General features: G+C 35.9%; 1 protein-coding gene across 1 annotated transcript; it reads right to left on the bottom strand.

Annotated features, from left to right (window-relative positions):
- Nucleotides 1-11: 11 nt before the first annotated feature.
- On the bottom strand, nucleotides 12-24,826 carry HPGD (15-hydroxyprostaglandin dehydrogenase). The gene is made up of 7 exons (XM_012931443.2): nucleotides 24,561-24,826; nucleotides 24,150-24,273; nucleotides 21,013-21,119; nucleotides 13,892-13,988; nucleotides 3,283-3,359; nucleotides 1,917-2,080; nucleotides 12-194 (listed from the first exon to the last, which is right to left on the bottom strand). Exons 1-7 carry the CDS (start codon nucleotides 24,651-24,653, stop codon nucleotides 68-70), a joined length of 789 nt encoding a protein of 262 aa, XP_012786897.1. The 5' UTR covers nucleotides 24,654-24,826; the 3' UTR covers nucleotides 12-67.
- Between the last annotated feature and the right edge of the window lie 716 nt (nucleotides 24,827-25,542).

Raw genomic sequence — 25,542 nt, 5'->3', positions numbered from 1 at the left:
AGATGAAAATAATTATGTGAATCAGTCATTTGTACTCATTTTCAGTTACAGTTCATGTATAAGATGTTCAAGGAGATAACATTGTATCATATTCTTGAAAATGAATTCCCTTGGATGTTGTGATCTTCATAATAGCACCATTTAAAGCATCATCTTCAATGAGTGTTATTAAACCATTGGCAATCATTGATGGGCTAAAAATAAAGAAAACACTAGAAGTTAAAAACTAGGGAATTAAGTACAGAAGCATTGCATTTTAAGCTATTTTCTGAAGAATCGACAACTTTAAACCTGTGATGAATACACGCATGTTATTAAGTTGGTACTAGGTCCAGGTTTTTCAGTTAGATATATGCAAAATTTAGCGGTATATTTTCATGTTTAATCATCTACTATTCTGATAGGAGGCATTTATACTCATTATTTACATTTATAAGCTGATAGTTTTTAAAATTTTTACCATATCAGTGTATCTTAGACTTACCCAATAGGAATGTTTGAGGAGAAATATAATGAACTATAGCTAGCATTTATTGAATGTATTATCATTTACTTATTGTTGTCACAAGTACACTATGTATATCGTCATATTGAAGTCTTTCAGAAGTCCTGAAGTTTGTTTTAGTAATACCCCTATTTTATGCAGATTGAGATGCCTACAGTTTTGATGTATAAATTCATGGTTAGTGGCAGAACTAGGATTTTATCCTATTATTCTGTGCTGTGAAGGTCTCAACTACTATAACTCAACATAATTGTGTGTGTAAGAGACAGAGTTAGATAGAAGCATTTCCCAACTGCAATTTCTTGTAGAGTGCTTCCTGTGTTTTCTTCTAATAATTTGATGGTTTCTGGGTACAGAGAAGATGAAATCCACAGAAGAAAAGTGATCTGTAATCCGATATTTGCAGCAGCACAATCTACAACAGCAAATGCATGGAAATAACCCAGATGCCAATCAAAAGAGGAGTGGATAAAGAAACTGAGATGCATCTACTCCGTGGAATACCTCTCAGCCACTAAAAATACTGGAATAATACTATTTGTAACCAAATGGTCCCAATTAGAGATCATTATGTTCAGTGAAATAAGTAAATCCCCAAAGGAAAAATATCACAAATTCTCTCTGATATGAGGCAACCTTCATGCAAAATACAAGATCAAGAATATATAGGTAAACATGCATGTACATAAAATCATCTAGAGGAACTGTGTAACAGATATGGTCATCAAGATGTGAAGAACAATAAAAGATGGACTCCCAATGAAAGTTTTAAATATATCTTGACAATAGGATGCTACCCTCTGCCTTTGTCCATGCCTACAATGTCAGGATACACTTAAATAGCAGACTGATGGACTTAAGATTATTCTTGAGAGGCTATATTGGTGTAATAAAATAGGGGAAATCAGTGGGAGGAGAGGGGAGGAAGGGGCAATACCAGAGCTTTTGGAACTGTATTCATAAAATTAATTAATTAATTAATTAAAAGATAAATTGAGATAGAATCAATGAGATAAGGAGAAAGAATTCATTTATTGTATTTATTAATTTGGTTGAAATTATGGTGCTAGGTAACAATTTGCAAATGTATAATTAGTGTTGCTTAGAATGTAGAGAGAGAAGGTACCATTACCTCCATGACTAAATTAATTTAATTAACTATCATTATTTTATAAATAATATTTTATTATGACTGAACAGATTAATGGGACTTTATTTCATAGTAAAATTCATAATACATAAACATGTGCTATTCAGAAGCCGTCATTTTTTTTCAGAGATGTCATTAACTCAAAGCTTGAAAGCTTGCATTAGTTTCTCAAATTTAAGTTATTGCTCTTTACTATTTAATTAGATAGTATATTAACTCCAACAGGTAAAAACAACAACAAAAAGGCATTGCCTTACTTACTCCAAAATTCCATAAAATTTCATCATATCCTTGATATGATCCTTATATTCTATATATTGACCCATGTTTTCTTCTTTTTCAATGGATTCCAGGATAGGTGTGTTGACAAAGGCTGGGCAAATGGCATTCAGCCTCACACCACTGTTCATGAGATTAGCAGCCATCTGTCAATTAGAAGTGTATGTTTCAGCAGTTTTATAAATGGACAGGGCAATTAAATCCACTTAAAAGACACTGATGTGGAAAAAAAAATACTAGTCAGGTATCCTCCCAAGTTTATAACAAGACCAGTAAGCAGTAGGACACTAAAAGAACACACACCTGAAGTGGAGAATCAATTTTCACCTAGTTAACTTTTGAAAAAAGCAATAATACTGGAGACCTCTGGAAACAACTACCTAAGCTGTTCTTAGTTATTTAACTCTGCTGAAACTTGAACTTAAGCAACTGAGAGTTGAAACTCATAACTAACCTTATTTGAAAGGTAATTTTTATATAGCAGAGACTATTTGCTTAAAACACATTTATGAATATATATTAAGAAGAAATTTAAGTCATTGGTATGCATGGTTCCTCTGAGGTCTGCCTTGGCACAGTTTTCTCTCTTAATTTTGTATTTCTTCTAGGAATAATGTTTCATTAGTTATCAATGATAACTTGTGTGCCAGTAGTTGCTTAAAACATACTGACTGTGAACAATGAGAGATAATTTTATAAGTTCATAGTTCTGAAAATATTAAGTAAAAAAGTCTGATCTTTATGTTTTTCTTTGTTCTGTATTAGCTTTATGTTTAAAGATTAAATCTTTCCAAGTAAATAATAATTTTCAATAAACTTAAATATCAATTGACTTATTTTTTCATTGAATAGTTACTATTCATATGTCTATTATTTTTGGCACCACAAGCAATCCTGTGTCGATATGTTTCTATTGCTCTGTTGGACACTTCGTTGTCTTTGATAGCTCTGCCAAGGCAGTCACAGGTCCCGCCTCTTCCTTCTCCTTCCAGGTCACTCCTTCTCATTGTCTCTCCAGTGAAAATGGAACTCTCTGGAGATTCGTGCATGCCTCATTTGAGGAAGCCTGATGTTAATGTTTACATCTGGAGTCAATCCTAAAAAAGTACTGTTGCCATTTATCTTTTGGGTATTTTTCAAAAATGCATCTAGGTTAGAATCCATTTCACTTAAAAATAACATTCTTTAACTGTTTCATTTTGCTATCTGAGAGCTATTTTTCGATAATAAGGACAAGTATAATTTTACTTTTTTATTGGTTTTATAAACATTCTAGATTCTGAATTCTCTCCATAATATCAAAAGATGTGTATACAAAGAGAAATATATACAATAGTTATATCCTCACCGCTGCTGAACGAGTGAATCCAATTATTCCGTGCTTTGAAGCAGAATAAACAGGTTGTTGTGCCACAGGCATAAGTCCTGCAATAAATAAAAGATACAAATTGGCTTAAAAAGAGTAGACAATAATGACTGCCACATAAACATTTTATAGCTCTTTCAATTTAAAAATAATCTGGAAATGACATAAAATTGAAATTATATAGTGTTATAAAGTTCAGTAGACTTGGCTAATTTATTCTCCTGATCACTTACAGTTTCCAGAATGTATATCAGAAGGTAAGTTACACCTAGGAACACAGCCAAACCTCTCTTCTGCTTAGCTTTCTGGGAACTGAAGGAAAATTAACACAAATATAACCATGTGAATTACCACCCAATTTTCAATTTTAAAAGGTAAATATTACATATTTTTAACACTTTCAAATGGCAGTAGGAATTACCTAAAAAGAACTTGGACATTATCAGTCTTTGCTTTTAAATTGCTATGTAGTTCACTGACAGCAATTTGTCTCATAGGATGCATGTAAGAGTTTAAAACAAAAAGTTAACTTATTTTGATTTTTATTTGTACTAGATATTTAGATATTCTTGAGCTCTCATTTAGGATGATGACAAAGCAGTAAAAATTGCTGATCACTTTTTTCTTTAAATAGAATTCAATTTACTATAGAATTTTAAAATTTCCTATGTATAGGGCCAGAATCGTGCCATAGCAAGCTAAGCCCCCACATGCAGTGCTAGAATCCCATAGAGGTGCTGGTTCAAGTCCCTGCTGCTCCACTTCTTGCCCAGCCTGGGAAAGCAACAGAAATTTTTCCAAGTTCTTGAGCCCCTGCTCAAGCATGTGAAGCAAGCACTAGCTCCTGTCTTTGGATGAGCTCAGTCCTGGCCATGCTGACCACTTTGGGAGTGAACCAGAGTATGGAAGATTTCTTTCTCTGTCTCTCTTTCTCTCTTGGTAACTCTGGTTTTCAAATAAAAACAAATCTTAAAAAAATCTTTTTCTATATGTATATAATAGCAACTGATTAAATTCATGGTCTGGAGAAATTTTAAACGCTGTGTTAGAGAATATGTGATGTTACTTCAAAAGACTTGTGTAAATGGAATTAGTTATTCTAGTACAATGTTGAAATGCAGTTTTTTCATAATACACATTATCCATGAACTTTTGTAAGAGCATTTGTATGTCATAATTCTGTGATTCTCAGCTTACCGAGGCTTCCAAAAGGAGATTAAGAGTCAAGAAAAATCTATTTTACTGAAGTGATTATTTAGGTCATGGTTATTTTTCTTAATTTCTCATTTGCTAATCAACAGTAGCATTTAACTAGTCATTTGTGTGTTTCAGTTTTTAGCTAATTTCTTGGGTTAATTTGTATTACTGCTAGGCTTTAAAATTTGTGATTTTAGTAAAAAAAAAACATGATCTCCGATTACTGTTGCTAATATCAAATGTCATGTTAATAATGCTAAATTATTCTGGTGAGACATGCTCATCCCCACCCAGCTAACTATTCCCAGAACACCACCAATCAGTTGAGAGTGTTGTGCCAAAGTTCAGCTGTAAATAACAGACCTTAACCACTCCCCTGGCTGCCAGGTCTCAATTTATAAAGTATGTTTGCTTAGGAGCATTTTAAATCCTTGAGGATGGTAGATGGCACGTGACATGTCTACCCAGTGATCTCAAAGTATATAACATGTTGATTTTCTTGTGATTATTGTGGATTAAGTAAAATGTGTAAGTTAATTAAGTTTATCAGTGGTAGTCAACAAGAATCTATGATGTCCCCCCAGGGTACTTAGATATGTTAGAGAGTTTAACAAAATAAAGAGGGGTAGACAGGCATCGCTGCTTCGTGTTCTTCTAAGTTAGTGTTCATGTTTTATGAGGCAGATGCAGTGGTTGTAGGATGATGTTCCCTATGGCAGGAAATGCAGCCTGAAGTTGAATTAGAGTAAGCTAGTTCACACATCCACCAAAACCAGAAAATATTATGCGCAAATGTTGCCAAAGATGAATATAAGATTGAAGTTTTTCTGCATATGCACAGTTGATAAACTTCTGGACTCGTAATTGTTCAAAGTGTCAGGAGAGTGAAATAAACCAATTCTGCTTTTTGTGTCCTGGCATAAGCATACGCAAGTATGAAATCAACACATTCCTTTAAAGGTAGAATTTTAAAGGCAACCAGAAGGTAAAAGGACATGTTCACATTTTTAAAATCGCATCTGGTTTTACGAATCTTGCACCATTCTAATGACATTTTCATTTTTATTCTTCAAGATGTCTACTTTTACATTGCTTCCTCTTCTTAATATTGAAGAAAAGACTATGTAAATCAATTTCAGACTTTGGAACTGTTTTTTTTTTATTTCTTTACATTTTTATGGCTTCATTTTATTGAAGTGTAATTGACATTCAATAAAACTGTATGTATGTAACACATACAATTTGGTAAGCCTTGATAGAAGAACACACCAATAAGACCATGACCACAATCAAGACAATGAACGTAGTCCTCACCTTAAGAGATTCCTATGCCCCTTAATAATTCCTATCTGATATCCTCTCTTCTCCAAGCTCATTGAGCTGCTTTGTGCCATTGTTGTGTGCACTTCCTAGAACTCTGAGATCATATTTTCTATGAGTCTTTTACTCAGAGTAATTATTTTGAGATGCGTAGATGTTGCAGTGTGTGTCAATTGTTCATTTTATTTTTTGGATGAACAGTATGACTACTCATTGATGAAGACATATCACCAGTTGCATGTATTGCTTATTCATGAGTTGATCGATGTTTTTGGTTTGTTTTTCAGTTTGGTGGTATTAAAAGGTAAATAAATGGGTGATGGCATTGTGTTCAGGCCGGTTAAGCTTCTTCCCATGAGACTGATATCCCACATAGATGTCAAGTTTAAGTTCTGGTTGCTTTATAACCAACCCATCTCCCTGTTAACACTAAGAAAGCAGCAGAATATGGCACTTGGACCACTGCCACACATGTTGGAAACACAGATGGATTTCTAGGCTCCTGCTTGTTGTTTGGCCCAGGCCTGGACATGGCAGCAATCATTCATGGTGTGAGCCATCAAACTGCTCTCTCTCTCTCTCTTCCTACCCCCACCCTCTCTTTTTGTCTCTTATCTCTCTATACAACTCTGACTTTTAAATAAATTAATGTCTTGGAAAAAATAAACATGAAGAGGGAGAGTCCTGTTTTCCATCATTGCATTTAGTCCAATTAGATTCATTTTTGAGAAGATAGTGTATGTTGATCATTTGCAAGGCTCTGTCTCCAACTTGCCAACTGATTTTCAATATAGACATATACTACCTCTCTCCATTTGCTGTTTTGAAAATGGAGGCTAAAAGGAAGAAGAAAAGCTTCCTTTTTAAGCTTTTTAAAAATAATGATCTTTAATTGGATGTATACATTTCTTAAACATCAAGCATTTATTATTGAATCTAAAGATCAATTTTTTTTTGCACATTTATTATTGGTATTGTGATTTAGCTTTAGAATTGATAAACTATACTTTTGTTATTTGCCTTAGACCTACACCAGAAACATGTAATGCAAATTTTTTGACCTTCACACAAAAATTGTGTTCTGAGCCTGGTGATGTAGGTCAGTATATAGAATTGTGCTGGTGTGCATGAAATTACTCAAGGACCACCACTACGTGGCATTTGTTATGAACTGTGCTCCCTAAGGTTCCTATAACATGCACACATATTCATGGCAGCCATGATTTAAGTAGCTTAGAGCGTTCACAGGTGCAGAGTCAAATGAGAATCACTCTCTGAGTTATGAAACATGCCTCAGTACTATGCATATAAAAATAATATCTTTTGACCTCACATGTTTCTCAGCCTGTCATTTTGCTTGTCAGGAGTGTCCTCAAAGGAGTCAATATATTCATTGTCCCCATTTTCCTTATCTGTCCTTTGACTCCCCAGCTCATTCTTATCAGGATTCCTTCTGAGTACCTAACTCAAGAGGATCCTATAGAAGCTGCCAAGGAGCAATGTCTTGTTAAGGCTGAATTCCTATTTTAACTCTGCTTCGTACCTTTCTCAGAAGCCAGAAACACAATTATGCTCTCCTTGTAGAATTTTACTCCTTCATTTGGTCTCCTGCCTCACACTTCCTGATCACATCTTCATGTCCTTTGCCAGCACTTCTTGCCAAGGCCCATGAACATGCAGGAAAACTTGTAACTGCCCCTTGACCGCCTTTGATTTTCTGCTTATATTCTTTCCCAGAGTGATTTTATCCACTTAGATGGTGGAAGTTCATCATCTTAAATCCCCCTTTAACTGCCACCTCCTACACACACACACACTCACAGTCACACACACACACAGATATACACATTAATTTCCAATTAAAACTCCAGATATTTGAACATCCCAAATTTCTCTGCTTTGAGCTCTGGAGAGGAAGATATGGGGTGTTTGCTCTCATATTACTTAACTGCTTTCTTTTGTAGTAAGCACTGACTCTAAAATTTTGATAGAAGTTGATTCTTGTCAGAAAGAGGTGCTCAGTACCAATAAGTACAAAGTGTAATAAAAATTAGTTTTAAACAAATTGAAATGCTGTAACCAATGGTAGCCAACTGTTTTATAAAAAGTCACTTTTTACTCTACCTGAACATTTTTTAAAAATCCTTTTATCAAGATAATAGCAAGACAAACCCCAGACTAGAAAAGAAAATATGCAAAGGTATACACAATAAAGCATTGTTATCCAAAATATTAAAAAAAACTTAAAACTTGACAAAAAGAAAAATGCTTATTGCACACAAAGCTGCAATGATTTTTATAGTGGCTTTGCTTGTAACTGCCAAAACTTGGAAATAAACAAGATGCCTTCAGTAGATAAGTGGCTAAATCAATTCTAAGACATTGATGCAGCACTAAAAAGAAGAGCTCTCAAAAAAAAAAAAAAAAAAAGACAAGGAAGAAACAGAAATAGATACTACTAAGCAAAAGCAGACAATCTGAAAGTAATTCATCCTGTGCCATTCCAACTGTGTCTACGTCTATGGCAGTAGTGGAAAGAGCATTGATTCCTAGCGGCTGGTGAGAGAAACAGATAAGTCCACAGAGGACAGAGAATTTTTAGGGCAATTTTTAGGAAGTTACTGTGCATAATCTGTGGTATGGATAGAAGTCATTGCACATGTGCCTACACGTATGAAAGAATCAGTAATGTAAACTAGTCAGTATAGGTTCATCTGTTGTAACAAACAGGCTCGTTTGCGGCAGATGCTGGCAGTGGGAGAGATCCCTCATTTGTAGAAGCAGGGATACGTGAGAATTCTCTGTATTGTTAGTAGAGTTTTGCTATGAATCCACAAATATTTTGTAAAATAAAATTGGTTTACAATAATGTCTCAGAGAGTGCTTATAGAATAGTTTTAGGAACTTAAGTTTTAGGCTGACTGAATTCAGACTCAGAATCCACCAGTATGAGCTCTGTCACCTTTGGAGAGGTAACTGCTGTGACCTGTTCCATCTTCTGTGGGGTCCTAGAGTAACTATGGTCTTAAAAAAGCTCATGTATTGAAAAACTACTGGAAAACAGTTCCTGGCACTCTGTTTTTATGAAAAGTATACCTTAAAGTTAATTTTTTCCCTTTAAGTTGAAATATCTGAAACTATTATTTTGTTGGCTTATTTACCTTTTCATCTACGTGCATGTTTTAATGAAATGGTGTCTTTTGTACGAAAATCCCCAAATCTGGTACAATATACTAATTTAGGTTTGATTTCTGAAACTTTGCAATCAGACTGCAGTTCACTTAAAATGGATTTAGCTGGTACATGTGTAATAAATATGATTTATATTAATTTATGTACAAATTAATTGAAGTTCAATTTTAAATATATTTCATTAAAATGTGCAAAATTAATAGGAATGTCTCTGGGTTGGAAATTAACAGGTTGAATAATCAAACCTGTCAGTTCTCCCTTCTGAGGGAATTTTAGTAGCTTAAAGATGAACAATGAATATGCATTTTAAAAAGATCTTGTAAATTAGCTCCCATAAGCACAGGAAAATTACACTATCACCAAAGGAATTACGAACAGCATTGTACAATGTATTTATTGTAAGAGTGCCATTATGCAAGTTTACTTCCAGAGATGCAAAAAATTCTTTGTAGAAGTAGCAGGTTTATGTCTGTCATAACTATAAGTTTACAAAAAAGTCAATAGGGGGAGAGATTATACCCACATAAAAAGAAATATTTCCTGAAACCACTCATGATACTGACACTAAAGGGTCAGGGGTTGTTAAAATAACTATAACTATCTAAATCTACATATGTGTAGCATTAAAATAAATGAAATTTCATACCTTTAAGAAGTGAATAAATTATTTAGACAAATAAAATTTAAATTGAATTCCATGTTAATTTTCCAATCCTTAGTATTCTGTATGTCCACTTATATTTATTAAGAATCAAGTCAACCTCACATCTCATGACTCGTAGATGGTCTAAAGGCTTTGTGTGAAAATTGAAATGTCTTCATGAAGAAAGGGAAACTGTAGTGAATCCACAAGCATATTTTCTTCTAAATGGAGAAAAATGTGTAAAGCAGTGTAAATATGAAAAATATTTCAACTACAGGAACTAGAATATGAATCTGAGGATGACAAGTCTTGATGCTCAGCAGTTTGTCAACAAGGAAAGACCTGAAACTCTCACAGATTTTTTTTCTACCATCAGAATGGAAAATGTGTACCCATGTGTGTCTAATTACCACTTCCCTAATATGAGGAAGCATAAACAATTAGTTGGCATCTATTCATTACGTTCATGCATAAAGTTGACCAAAGTCACACGAACTTCCTCGTTGTTTTATACTTCACAAAAGGGACCATTATCTGATGCTGCCTTCACTCATTCTCACTTTTGCCACCAGGTTAAGGCATAGAGTGTCACATAACATCAAGATGTGACATAAGCTTTCATAGCTGCTATGACTTCTTTAATAGAAAGTCTTTACAGAAAGAAAAATCCAATCATACATTCCAGTGGTTTTTATAGAAAGTAGGTCCTAGTGTTCCACCAAAGTCCTCCTTGAAAGTTTACTCATTGCCTGTACTGTGGCCAGAAGAAACTGAGATAAACTCTTTACTACTCAAAGAATATCCCTGTACAGACTGCAAGCTGGCTTCTCAACAAACATGGAGTCAAAGAATGGAGTGTTGATGCCTGGAAGCTGAATCAGGACCCAGTTTAATCCTAGTGAGATATTCGAGGAAAACTGTTTCCTGATGGCCCTTTATTTATCTGCATTTTCTTCCTAAAAATGCTCAATGCATGTATAATTTAATTGAATTTGCTATTTAAACTGAAAATCTTACACTTATACCTTTATGCAACTTATAAATTAGTTCAGATAAAAAAATTAGTCAACAAGTGGACTCTTTTTTTTCGACAAGTGGACTCTTATTTAAAACATGCTGAGCTATTATTTGATCTTTCAAGTTTCCTTGAGATGCTACTATCTTAAATTCTAAAAATCAGATCCTCAAAAATAAAAACAGAAGTCACTGTGTATCGTGTTTCTGAGGCAGAGAATGTCCATCAGGAACATCAAGGCCTAAGGAGCTGAGTGTGTAGACAGGTCAGAGCAGAGTTTATAGGTATATTCCTTATCTTTGTGACAATTACTTTTTCTTTCCACTGTTCTTGGTAACTGGTTATTATAAAGAATTTTACTCTTATGGAGTGACTTATGAGATGGCAATGGGCTAAACATCTGCATTAACCTAAAATTAGTTCCTCACTGTTGTTCCTTCCAACTGTCTTTTCATTTAACAATTGAGAATGGATGGGACAACATGAGTGCAGGCTTGTATACTGCATTCACAAAATTGATATACTACAAGAGTTCATGTGGTTAAATGATGAAAACAACCTCTGGGGCTCCAGACTGGAGCACACCCATCCCTCAATACGCTGAGGAGTCACTCTCCACTTTAACTGCTCTTGTTTGCTAAATCTATTAATTGCATTTGAAACTCTGCGTCATTAGTCATTACTCATTAACTTCTCTGCCCAAACCAGTGTGTCAACTTAAGCTTTAACTACGACAGGGAGCGTTTCTACAAAGCCTATGCACGAGATGATGAGACTGGAGCCTGCTTAAGTTGAATATTATCCACAGCTAATCCTTGAAGACAGTCAGCAGCTTTGAGGAGTGAAGGTTTGGGAAAGATCAGGGAAGTCAACATTATCAGTACTTCAGTAACTCCTCTAAGAGGTTTTTTGTCCTCTCATCTCTGGATGCTCAGATTCATGATATAACGTTAGTGATGCCACTTCTGGGAGAACGATAAAGACAGAGTGAGTGATTCTCTTTTGCCTTTTTCCATTATTAAAATATTCTAGATTTTTATCAAATTCATCTCATTAGGGAGGATTAGAGGTTTTTAGTTCATGAATTATACACACACACACACACACACACACATATCCATTCTTTTTAGCACTCTGTGAGATAAAGACAAGTTAGTGAAAGCTCTGAGTGGAAAGAAAGGCAACAGAGACCTTACTGGCCAGGGGCAACAAGGAAGCAATATTAACAGACTAGGTATAGAGGCAAGGCAGGAGGGATGACCAGCAGACATGAAGAAGACAGCAATCCTAACAGACTGGACAAAGAGAAGCTAACTAAGCTTCTCAAGTGAGGTGACCTTACACAATGGAAGAAAATAAGTGGAAGAAACAGTTTGGAATGCTATGATCTTCATATGATGTTAAATTGTTAACACTGCTAGAAACGGTGATTTAAAACCCAAACAATCCTGTCATTAAATTTATTGAACTGATTGCTTCATGAATAAAGACCCGCACATGATTCCAAATACTGTTTCTGAGATGTGCAAGCAGAGCAAGTGACAAAGCACGTTTTCCGCCAATAAAGCAGCATACACATCACAGCGACTTAAGGTTTAAGTTCTGCAGATGTTTTCAGGACTTCACAGTGTATACCAAATGGGACAAAAGCTTCAGTTCTCAATGAAGGTTTAGAAATGTAACCCTGAGATTAAATCAATGCCCAGGAGGTCTGAAGAGATTGGCAGATTGCACTAGTTCATTCAAGTCACAGCATTTGTCTCTTCTAGTCTCCTGTTAGGCTGAGATAAACACAGATGGCGAGATAGATTAACAGATAATTTACAAAAAAGATAGATCATGTAGTGTTTAAGAGGAAACTTCTATCCTACTGTCTCTGTGAACTTCCAGGCTACTGCTTACTTGTGGTGTAAACTTGGGTAGCATACTTACACTTTCTTGCCTCAGTTCTTTTATTTTCAAAATGGAGAAAATAGTCTACTTCACATGGTACTATGAAGATTAAATTAGATGATGCCTGCAGTGCACTTAATAATGCATATTGTATCAGGTAAAGAGTAAGCACTCATTAGCTGGTTATTATTATAACATATTTAAAGCATCAGTACAGTTAATCTTTTTTATGAAATGCTTGAGACTGAAAATGTTTCAGATTTTGAGTTTGACTTAATTTTGTGATATTTACATATACATATTGAGATATCTGAGTTAGGTTTCAAGTCTAATATAAAAGCTATTTGTGGCTCATATACATTATATGTATATGGCAATGAATAGTTTAGATTTACGATCAATATTTTCAGACTGTTTAAATCTCACACTCTCACTTGAATTCATCAAGAACCATTGGTAATATTTTCTCTCTACACTGTTAAAATTACTTGGCTCACTACCTTAAAAAAATTTGTCAGAAAGTCATAGCTACTATTGAAGAATAAGATATCAGCTGTTATTAGTTGTCCTGAATAAAACAGTTTTGGGTTACGAGCTGTAACAAAGCCACTTAACTATACACTAAATCCATTGTTAGGCACACAGCAAGAAAGAATTTTCCAATCTCCTTTACAGTTAGGTGAGCCATATCATCAAACACTTCACAGCAATGTGAGCAGAAGTGAAGTTTACCACTGTTGGGATGGAAGTTTACCAGAACAGCTGTCTATGCCTCATCCATGTCCATTTTCTCTTGCTGGTAGAGGAAGCTTCACCATACCTGTGGGGACTCCATGTTAAAGATGAAGACCTCATGTCAGCCAGATTTTCTGACTGACAGGATGTAAGATGGAGATGCAAGAAGAATCTTGCCATGGGCTCAACTACAAGTGAGGAATAACCTTACACTATACTCAAGCCATGATATGTTTGAGTCAATAGGTTATAGGTCTTTGACATAGTCCAGATACCATATATGCCTTTTACAAAATGACACACTCTTACTAAACTCACATGGGAACGGGAAACCTCTAACTATGTTTCAGTAGTTTTCAATTAAAGTTGCTAGCACATGCTTACAAGTGTCACAACAACCTTTGAAAAACTCAAATAAAAGAAAATAGCACATGGTTCAAAATCTTGTTATTACACAATTTAAAATTCCATAGAACCATAAATAAAATCAAACATATATTAAATTTCAAACTTGAGGGTAAATATAATTCAATGGTTTATTTTGTGGCTTACATGATTTTTAAAAACCTTCACTACTAACTCAATAGTCTCCTTACCTGCCAGTGATGACATATTGATAATGATGCCACCTTCACCTCCGTTTTGCTTACTCATGTAATCCAAACCAAGATAAGTCCCACTGATAACAGAAACCTAAACCAGAGGTAAAAACAGGAAGAGCAACATAACTATCAGCCTGCATCATCTAGTCACTCACCACAATTCTTACTGCTTTTCCAGATACCTACAGAAATTTTTGAAAGAGCTTGCACTTTTTTCTTTTTTTCATCTTTTGTTTAAGATTTATTTATTTTTATTGGAAAGGCAGATTTACGGAGAGAGAGAGATACACAGAGAGAAAGATCTTCCATCTGCTGGTTCACTCTCCAAGAGGCCACAATGGCTGGAACTCAGCCAATCCAAAGTCAGGAGCCAGGAGCTTCTTCTGAACCTCCCCTACGGGTGCAGGGTCCAAAAGCTTTGGGCCACTCTACTGCTTTCCCAGGCCACAAGCAGGGAGCTGGATGGGAAGCAGAGCAGACTCAACACAAATTGCCAGCACACATTATCAGTGCCCATATGGGATCCCCCGTGCATGCAAGGCAAGGATTTAGCCACTAGACCACTGTACCGGGCTTCCCCTGCCCTCTTGTTAAGGTAGGCACTGTCCCTAGATTGTTTTTTTTTTCTTATTATTATTTGCCCAATAGTGTTGGAATTTAATATATCTCTGCAGAATTCCACTTAGTCACCTGAGCTTTTATGATACAGATGATGTTTCAATAGTGTTTTGTCACTTTACCTCAACTTCTTTTTTCTTAAATATTTTATTCATTAATTTGAAAGAGTTACAGAGAGAAAGCAAGCAGAGTGAGAGAGAGATAAAGAGCACCAGAGAGAGAGCTTTCATTCACTGACTCACTCTTCGATTGGTCACAACTGCCAGGATGGACCAGGATAGACCAGGATAGACCAGGATAAAGCCAGGAGCTTTATCCATGTGTCCCACCTAGGCTATAGGAGTCCAGTTACGTGAACCATCTTCATCTCACCTTGCCAGACACATTAGCAAGTTGCTAATGATGGGAAGCAGAGCAGCGGGGACCTCTAGCCATAGGCATCAGCTTCACCTGCTATATAACATTGCTCTTCCTGTAACTCATTCTTAACATCTTCCAGAATTCTTTCTATACATTCTTTTTATTTTCTGAATAATTATCAGAATTATAAAGAATAGTAAGGAATTATTCAGCCTTCTTCTTAGCATATGACTATCATATCCAAGGATTACATATTCATCTACTTGGCTTAATTTTTTCTGAATCTTAGAATGCAGAATAGTGGATACCACTGATTTTCTACATAGCTTTATTTTTTCTAATAGAAATTCTATTTTAATGTTCTTTCCGCTTCTTCTCCATGCAATAAGCATGGAGACAAACACTGGAGCTCCCTCTCTTACTTAATAGTGGTTCTAGAGCAGAAAAGCACATTGAATTCCCTATTCCCTGAGGCTGTCAGTTTGATACAAAATGGACTTAGGGAGAATGAATAACATCTCACATAATCCCCTTTACAAGGATGAAATCAAACGTTAACTCTTTACAGAAGAGGGGAAAGTGTGGACTGGCCAAAATTGCTGATATTCTGGTAGTTTCTACCCAAGTCTTCAGCGTGTCTGAATAGCAGTTGTGTTTACGGGTATTGGTGTTTCGCTTTTATTCTCAAGTATTTCTAGCTTTGCTCACTTTCGCTTTTGGTTTTGGAAAGCTATGGCATGCAGACACATGGAAAATTCCCTGACATTTAAGCTTTATCTTATTTGCCTTAAAAAATTAAATTTTATTTTTAAGTTTTTGGTAATAAACTGAGTAACATCTCAAACTATTCTTGGGATACTTTGGCTGTGCATAAATGATATTTATATGAGAATATATACATATACGAAAAAACTGTTAGATTTCCATAGAAAAATGTTTCTTGTTATACTTTAATTTTTAGTCCTTTAGCATTCTATGTATGTTATAGTTAGCATCATTAAAATAGCAAGTAATCAGGGCAAAAGGAGGGTTATAAATGTTTCTAGATAAGAACACAAAATAATTGAAATCAATGATGTCATCTTAATTCATTTTGTGAAAGGAGTTAAGGTTTTGCACCAAATTTTCAAAGAAAAGAAGATCTTACACTGAATTTTACCTAGAAAATTACTGGCATTTTGATCTGATTAGCATGTTGACTTTATAGTTTTGGTTACACAGAGACAACTTCTGAATGCAATACTGGAAATATAATTGTAATCCAAATTTTAAGCTGTTTTTTCACCAATTAAAGCTATGTATAACTTAAAAATGCCTTCATAATTTGTCACATACTAGAGCTAGTTTTCTAGTAATAAAAGTAATTGGACAGTTGGGAGCAGTTTACTTGTTTAGCATTCCTGTTATCATCTTCATCGCTTCCTATAATGTAAAGGTACAGGACTGAACTCTAGTTCTGAATGATTCCATATGCATATCTTTTCCAACACAAATCTTGATTCAACTAGTCTATTAAAAAATAAAACTGGAATATTCTGAGATACCACCTATGCTATTTATATCAAAATTAGATTACAAATCCCACCTGAATGGAAATGAACTATTTAGGTTTATTAAAGCATGAAAAAGCTAAAGAAGCACAATGCAAGATTGTCTTATCAATATTCAAAGATAAGTCTAGCTCTGTCCAATTGCCAGCAACCTTTGATCATTTTTTCAGACTCATTCTTTCTTGGACATTCTCTATGAACTATAAATAATGAAGCTGTGTTTTAATTCCACTGATGCTGGTGTTGCACAAAGTGGAAAGCATAGGATCCTTTGTGGAAACAACAGGATGCCAAGAAGTTTAGTGTGTATCTTGAGTGGCAAGAGAGGTAAGATGATCAGAATGGAGACTAAAGTAGGATAACTTTGCTAAGTAGCAGAAATCAAAGAACAGATGATGCTGTCGGGTAACACTGATATTTTATAGAATTACCTTATGGTTGGTGTGTGGCCTAGTGCTTGAGATGCTGGTTAAGACACTCTTACCCCACATCAGTGTGTCTAAGTACAATTCTGGGCGCTGGCCTCTGATTCCAGTTCCTGGTAATGTAAACCCGTGAGAGGCAGTAGGTAATGGTTCATGTCATTGAGTCCCTGTCACTTACCTGGGAGACCTGAGTTGAATTTCTGACTCATATTTGTAACTTGAGCCCAACCCCTGTTTTTGTGGACATTTGGGGAGTGAACCAACTAAAGTAACTATCTTTGTGTCTGTCTTTACACATCTTTTTTTTTCTTGAATTAATTTTTAAAGAAGAGTCATCTAAACATGGCATAAAACATGGAGATGAACATCTAACACATGCAAAATATCATTTATTAGCAACATATCCAATAAAATTAATTGCTCAATATCTACTCTGTAAGGATATAAAAGTTTTTGTCCCCTATTGGAAGAACATACAGTTGATTAGATTAAAATAAATAAGTAGAAATGTGATCCTAACAAAAAGTTGTAAAATTGGCAAGTCCTTTGAGAATGGCAGAAATATGTTGTACAAGATTTCACGAAAGGAATAGATAGGGGCAAAGTTCTTTAAGTAGTAACTCTGTACATGCGTACTAACAGAAAAATATGCTAAAGTACAAACAGAATTGTATAAGATCCAAAGAAGCAAATTATATGCAGGGCAGAGTCTGAAAAATAAAATCATTATGTACACCAACACAAATGTTTGCATTATACTTACAGAGATAATCAAACCGAAAGGACAATGTTTGGTATACCTTTGGAATACTAATAGGAGAGGAAGTAATATTTTTAAGTTACATATGGTTTGCTAAAGCTACGTTTTATTTTCTCTGTGTAACATTAAACAAATGTTATCAATGCCCAAAGTTGAACCAAGAAGTGGCCTATGTCATCAGAGCTCCAAGAAAATAAAGGCCGGTTAATGTTAATGGGGGCAAGGATCTATCAAAGTTGTTTTCAAGGATGATAGGTCACAATGACATTTATCTGATCTAGAATTTCCTATTTTCAGAAGAGGTAGTACGGTACTTTCCAACTTGGATCATGAACTTATTCAACTCAGACAACATAAAAGCAATCTCCTCCTAGCTAGTTGGAGGCCAAGAATTCAAATCCTGTACCTATGATAGTTCCCTTACTACTTTTCACATTTCTTTTAACTCCAACCATTGTACACAATTCGTGACAACTGACTTCTCAGAGAAAAGGCACAGTAGGTAAGTCCATTATGAAATTCACTGAATATCAGAATCTTAATCTATAATAATGTTTGTAGCTACTACTGACAAAACTGTTAAATATATTGGCAGTTATGCTAAAGGGAGAAAATTGCCATGCAATTTGTGCGTTTGGTTTGCTACGGCTTAACCAATAAAAAGTGTCTTTTTAGTGGTTTTGAAGAGTGACTTAAGATTATGAAAACAAATTCTTTAACATTTCTAAAGTTCCTATATGGTTCTATGTTCAGACAACCTAATGTTGCAACACTCACAGTTCTGAATAAGTCAAGGAGAAAAACATAGATTAAAAGTACAGCTTTGATAGCAATAGAAAAAATAAAATTATTCAGTGTGTTTGGTAGATTTGAGGAGTAACTGATAAAATAATAAGAAAAAAATGCAGAGAATAATCATTAAAAAAGAAAATACTACAAAAATAATTGTAAATGTTTTAAATTCAGAAACATAAAGGGAAATATATTCAAAATTTTAAAAAGCAGGTGTCATATCAGCAAGAGACAAATTTCACATATAAGTTATTTATATTCTGAAAGTAAAGGAGTAGAAAAAGATACACCTAGAAATATATGAATCAAAAGAAAATGATGGGATTATAATTTTGAGTGTAGAGACGCAGAACAGTTGGTAACATCAAAGACAGCACATGGAGGTATATGTTTTAGACCAATGCTTTTTAAAATCAGCAGTAACAAGTATGCTGAGTACAATAGATTTATTATATGAAACTTTTGTAAGTGGTAGATAAGCTGATGTTTGTCCTTTGAGATATAAAACTATCAATCAAGGATATTTAAGTAAGCCAAGGAATAACTTGTACCTAAATCAAATAGAAATATTACAAAAAAAGAGAATTACAAGACATTTATTAACACATAGGTACAAATTTAACATTCAGCTATTCACTAATAACACTCAATAGTGTTTTAAAAACTAGGTACCATAATATGATTTAATCAAAAGATGTAAGTATGGTTCATGATCAGAAAATATTTCACTATTTTAATATATCAAAGGCTAAAGTATAAAAACAATCATGGAATTGTCTTATTAAAAACAAAGCCATCAAATCCTTCCCAAATGTATTCATGTTTACAATCCAAATTCCAGGAAGACTTTGAGGAAAACTTCGCAAATAACTTTCAAAGATATTTTCCAAATATGATGGCCCAAGAACATCAGAGAGACACTTAAGAGACTTGGGAGGAGAGTTTTCATGCTATAAAACAACGTGTTTTGTTCTTAAAGGAATTTCAGAATCCATCAAGTTTGGGAACAACTTTCCACCTTCAAGAAGTCTTAGATTCAGCTCTTTCTGTGAGGTAGTATAATCCTTATTACTCCACCAGTTATTATGATGAGGAAATTACCCATGGGGGTTTTAATTTAAGCCAAAAACTTATTGATCAAGCATTATTTTCAAGATACTGTGTTGATAATTCAGAGAGTAACAAGAAAAACATCATGGTTCTTGTTTTTATGAGGTTTATAATTCCTGGAAATATATCATGAAGTAGGAGCCACTCCCTGTATATTTATATACACACAGTAGCACATTATACTTTGCACTTGCCTGTTTTACAGGACTAGTGAGAATGACCTTGCTAAGGACAGCATAACCCCATGACAACCCTTCAGGCATGTTGTTTTCTCTAAGGTTCAAGTTCTATTGAACTCCATTATGTTAATTAAAAGTGTTCATAAAAGGAAATAATCAACAACTTTGTGATGCAGTGTGCAAAACTAACTAACTAAATAAATAAATATCAAATGTTATGGGAACTTTGGATTGCTATGGCTTGACCAATAAAAAGCCTCTTTTAGGTGGTTTTGGAGAACGACTTAAGTGTATAATACAAATTGTTACATACAAATAACAATTTGCAGTCAAAATTTTTACTAACTACAAATTTTGCCATTTCAACTTTGTTTTCTGTGACATTCATAGAAGTTAATTATGATTTACTTTTCAAATAAAAAAGTTTAGTTGGGGGTTGACAAGCTTTTCTAAAGGATCAGATAGTAAATATTTTATGTAATACATACCATTGAGATTCTGTCACAACTCTTGAACTCTGCCACTGTGATGTGAAAGCAGCCTCTGACAGTACGCAAACAATGAGTGTAGCTGTGTTCCAATAAAACTATGCCAAATGCCAATTTCAAATATTTATATATTTCATATGATTCTTATTTTGATTTTTTCAGTCATTTAAAAATGTCAAAACTACTTTTAGCTTGCAAGTCATATATAGATATATGATATATAATTATATATAGATGAAGATGGTTTTTCATGTCCCAGCTTCTCCACTTCACATTCAGCAATTTGCCAATGCATCTGGGAAAGCTGTAGAAGATGGGCGAAGCTTTTGGTCCCTGAACACATGAAGGAGTCCCAAAAGAATATCCTGGCTATGGCCTTGGCCAGGTCCAGACCTGGCCATTATGACCATCTAGGAAGTGAATCAATAAATAGAAGTTCTCTCTATTTTTCCCTTTCTCTCTGAAACTCTGTTTTTCAAGTAGATGAAAATTAAGTCTCAAAGAAAAGGCAAAACAAAAAACAGATGGCGGACTACTTTAATTCATGTATTTTATTGTGCCAACATCTGAGTAAGCAGTCAACAATTTTGCTCATACTTTTAAAATATTTTAAAACAGGTTTACTTTATAATGACCAGTTTTGAATGTCTTCCTAACTATAATAGGAAATGCTTGCGTCTTTTAAGCTCTCTATATCCATTTTCTTATAGTGTTGGTCATTATTTTGTTGAATGTAGGTCATCACTTTGTTTCTATGAATATTTTGCATTTTAATATAATATGTTACACTTCAGTTACAAGTATCATATTATTATTAAATGACTTAAGCTTACCAAATTAATTTGCAGAGTTTTTTCCCAGTTTTTCTCATTGTTTACTCCAGCATTATTGACCAAAATATCCAATCTTCCAAAGTGGTCTACAACTTTTCTAAAAGTCTCTAATAAGGGGAAAAAAACAACATTGTGAATGCATTCTTGTTTTCCATTTATACATTTAAATTATAAGCTATGCTATGAAATTAGTTTTTATTTATCTGAGCTCACAGTGAAAATTACACCTGCAGGCTGTGACTAATTCTCACTTCCCTGTGTGTGGTTTGCAGCCCAGGAGCATCAAACAGCAATTCCTGAGAGCTTGCCAGAAATGAAGAATTTTGCAGACATCATGAATCTACTGAATGCAAAACTTAACGTAGTCTACATGCACATTTAAGTTCCATGAATAATAGCGGAATAAATTTTAGAGACCTGAAGCACCTTAAGCTCTTTGATGTCAACTTGGCCAGCCCACTTCTTTTTGTATCAAAGGAGTTATTGGAGCTTTGTAGCTCAGACTATGACAAATGACTTTCTTACTAAGTGGTTCTATGTTGGATGAAATTTTATATTAGCACAAGTCTTTTTCTGGGTTCAGATCCACTAATACCATCCCAGGGAGTCCTGACATTCTATGGATTAAAAGTATGATTCATTCAGTAGATTCAATTACTAAGACTTTAATGTTTACTACTTCATTTTCTGCTCTCATTTTTACTAGTATTACTATTGCATATTCCTGGTTAATTTATAAGTTATGTTCAACCAGGAAAATGTTTACATAGACTTGAGGCCTAAATGTTACTTATGCTGTCCAATCAGACATCCAATCATTGCAAAATCCTTACATTGTTCAAATTAGGATTTCCTATCTTAGTTTTGAGAAACTTTTTATTTCTCAGAACAGCCTTTCATTTGGGTCTTCTGATTTTAAAGTTTCCACAAAATGTTTATTAGTCATTTCTATTCTATTACTTGAAACTACAGAATATGATTATGGTTGTTCTTTCATAGTACACAAATGCTTCCAGGCTAACATAACATGAGTTCTTCAAATAAAGTAGATTAAGGCAAAGTGAATTTTGAATGAACTAAATTAACAGAATTGTTCACAATTGCCAAACATAATTTGGAAAGGCATGGATTAATCAGTTCCAAAGTAGATGAATCTGTATGCAAGATACTCGTTTAAAACATTGTCAAGACCTACTAATGCATCCTTCACATTCACCATACTGGCATGAACAATAACAATTAAAAACCTGTTTACTATTTTATGGAACTTAAAACCTATTTCCTAAGGCCTTAAATTGGCTCCAGAAAAGCTCATCCAGGGAATATTAATTTTTGTTTCTCTTTTCTCATTTCATCCCAAGTGTATTCCTCAGTTCATTATGCCGCAGAAACAGCCTTATTTTATAGGAAATCAGCTAGTTACACAGGATGTATAATTTTTCTTTAAAATTTTTTCACTCTGGTTTCCACTACATTCCTGCCCTATGCCTTGATTAGTGCGTGACACAACAGCTTCTTTCTAACATGATATTGAGCTGGGCTCAAGTAACTCATTGTCTAATGCTTGCTGACATTTATATTATACAGTACTCTTAATAATTTACCTAAATTCTCTGTGTTGCAATTTGTTATTCTGTAGAATGATTTATGCTTAGATTGTCCCAAAAAATCTTCTCTGCCTTGCATTTTAGAATTTAAATGTAGCAGTTTTCAAAGTTATAGGCTGAAGTTAATCCCAAAGCTGCAAGATTTGGTGCTGTTTTCCTTCAGTGCACATAAATGCTGATTGTCCAGACAAACCTGAGTGTCTTCTGACCGCTATACCCACTGATGGTCTCTTACTATGTGTCTGAATTTCCTCCTCCACAATCATTTGTCCTTACAGAACATGTCTACATCAAGGGCACTCATTTTAAATACTGGGAAACTGAACAACAGGGACTCTGACAGTTGTCACCTGTGAGACTATATATACTGAAATAGAAATAACCTTTAGATGATTTACGTTGTCTACTTCTGGCAAAAAAGATTTGACATGATTTAATTTTTGATCTAAAGTGCTATGTGGAATCTATGTTAATTGTCCTTTGGCAACATATTTTGCACAGAACTGTTTTCTTTCATTACTGTAATCTAGGTTATAGATTTTGATCAGCAATTCCAGATTCTGATTACATAATGTTCTTTAAACCAAACTTTCTTAACTGTAGGTGTGCTCCTTTCAGCTACACTGGCTCATTTGTAGTCTCTTACAAAGTATTTCACAATTTTAAAGGATACTCACAATTTGGTGTCATTCTAAGACAAAGAGCATCAAAATGATTTTTAAAGAATTTTTCTTACCTTTTGTTTAAAAACGAACCTAATAACATCCCTGGTATTCTTAATAAAACTGTGAGACTCAAATACTTATTTTCCTATTTTGCCCAAGAAAAAGATCATTTTTGATGCAAACCTTTAGGGAATCCTCACGAGGAAAACGTTATTATCATTGTCAGTTTTGTCTCCTTTTATTCTATTTTAAGTGAGGAGATAGAAACAGGAAGGCAGTGAGGAAGGGCTGATAAAGACTTTTCTTCCGCAATTCTAACACTGTATCATCATTACAGTTGTTATTTTAAAATACCATAGGATAGGGAGGAAAACAGAGAAAACATCTGGCTATGTCCCCAACATGGGATAACTTAAAACCATAACAACACTGCCCCCACTTCACTGGAAGTCTTTCCAGCCCAGAGCAACACTGCCCCCACTTTACTGAATGTCTTTCCAGCCTTCTGGGAGAAGTTCCTGCCACAGTCCTTAAGCCTACCCTGCATGTTCTGTATGTAGTTTCAGTAATTCAATAATGACTACAGCAGCAGTGTTTCTGACTACACAGAGGGCTTTGAATGCATTATGTACTGCCAAATGACTAAAATGAAAAGATTTCTCCAGCAGTCTTGCCCGTCTTTGGTGGCTCTGGCGCCATCAGTGGGTGGCCTCACCATCCAAGCTATTTCTGCTAGCTCCCTCTCCAGCAGGTAGCGCTGCGGCTGGCTGTGGGCACCTGAGACTCTGGCCAAGCCAGGCTGTCCCCAGGTTGTGGCACTTCCCCAACCTGTTCCCAGTTGATGAATCCATTCCTCCTATCTTACCTCTAAGTTGTTGCTGGTCAGCCACATCACACTGGATAAAGAGAGTCTTCTGGGGTTCGAACTGCTCATCGAGGGCCGCTTTACACTGGACACCTGCCTCGAGATTCCAGTCCACCAACGCTACCTATGGACGAGAGGGAAGGAAGGAATGGAGGTTCCGCGTAGCTCGGGTAACGGGTAGCCGGGGACAAACAGTGCTTAGGCGAATGCGCCCCTTCTGGACCCTAAACACAGCAATTACGCTCACGGGCGCTTTCGAGATCTGCTCAAGAGAGGCAACTTTAGGAAGTAGTGGCAAGATGGGCACGCTGGGCACAGCCTCGGTGCCTCCCCACCCCTCTTCCCCGGGGAGCGGCGACCCTCCGATGGCGGGGCTGGTCCCACGGTGGGTGGGCAGGCAGATGGCCCTACCTTGGCTCCCTTGTGGAGCAGCGCCTCTGCAAATGCTCTACCGATGCCCTGCGCTGCGCCGGTCACCAGCGCGACTTTGCCGTTCACGTGCATGGTGAAGCGGCTGCTCCAGCCGCGGGTGGGCGAGCTCCGCGTCCCAGCTCAGCGGCAGCAGCAGCAGCAGCAGCAGCAGCAGCTTTTATGGCCCCCGGCGCGCGCGTGTGCAGCTTGGCCTGGAGCCCTCCTGCCAGTGGGCGGGGATGAAACTGTCAAGCCAGCGCAGGGAAAACCCACAGCCCTGTCACCTGCCTCTGGACGCTCTGCGGCGCCCTGCAGTCTTTGTCCAAGGATCTGGGCCCCCTCGCACGTGGGACTGTGAGCTACCGAGTAGCACAAGAGTTTGCTCCTGAAGCAGTTTGCTCCGTGCTCTAAAGAACAAAGGGAAAGAAGGGAGCGGAGAGACTTGGGAACTTGGAGTCTGCCACGAACAAAAACCAGCAAACAACCAACAACTACAGTTGCCCAAACAGGGTCGAGACGCTCCTCTTTTACCCCTCAATTATTGAGTTCCCATCAGCCGACTTTCGGGGAGGGGCTGTGAGGGAGCAGAGGTAATCTTAGGACGTCGGTGTTTGCTTGTTTAACTCAGTTGCGTTTTTGGCAAGCTGCAAGGAACACTGGAGATGAGAAGTGAACTGCTTCAGATTGTTTGTAGGATGGGGCTTTAGGAAACTTGTTGGCACTTGGTGTCAGCTGTGTATCATCTTGGAAGTGCCCCTTAAGCCTTGTTTTTGACCTGAGGAGGACGGGGTCTTGGCGAGTCTGGAGCCTGGCGCGTTGTTGGTTCAATGGAATGTGTGCTGGCTGCATCACAGCAGCATTGAAGGCTCACAGCAGTGTGTGACAGAGGTCCTTGCCCTTTAGCAACTTGAGTAGACAGACATTAAGGAAAGAACCTCAGGAAAGAGCCACTGAGCCCACCTGGTCTCCATTCCTAATGCGA

Source organism: Ochotona princeps, chromosome 11 (assembly GCF_030435755.1).
Source record: "Ochotona princeps isolate mOchPri1 chromosome 11, mOchPri1.hap1, whole genome shotgun sequence".
Taxonomy (NCBI): Eukaryota; Metazoa; Chordata; class Mammalia; order Lagomorpha; family Ochotonidae; genus Ochotona; species Ochotona princeps.
The sequence above is the reverse complement of the archived record's forward strand: the minus strand, read 5'-3'. Positions and strand labels throughout refer to the sequence as shown.

Bases quoted from the DNA above. Each gene is read 5' to 3' on its own strand.
- HPGD (XM_012931443.2), bottom strand. From the start codon at position 24,653: ATGCACGTGAACGGCAAAGTCGCGCTGGTGACCGGCGCAGCGCAGGGC. The intron at 21,120-24,149 runs GTAAGATAGGAG...TCCCCTTATTAG, and splicing joins TGACCAGCAACAACTTAGAG to AGACTTTTAGAAAAGTTGTA. The intron at 195-1,916 runs GTAAGTAAGGCA...CTTTATTTTTAG, and splicing joins AAATTTTATGGAATTTTGGA to CCCATCAATGATTGCCAATG.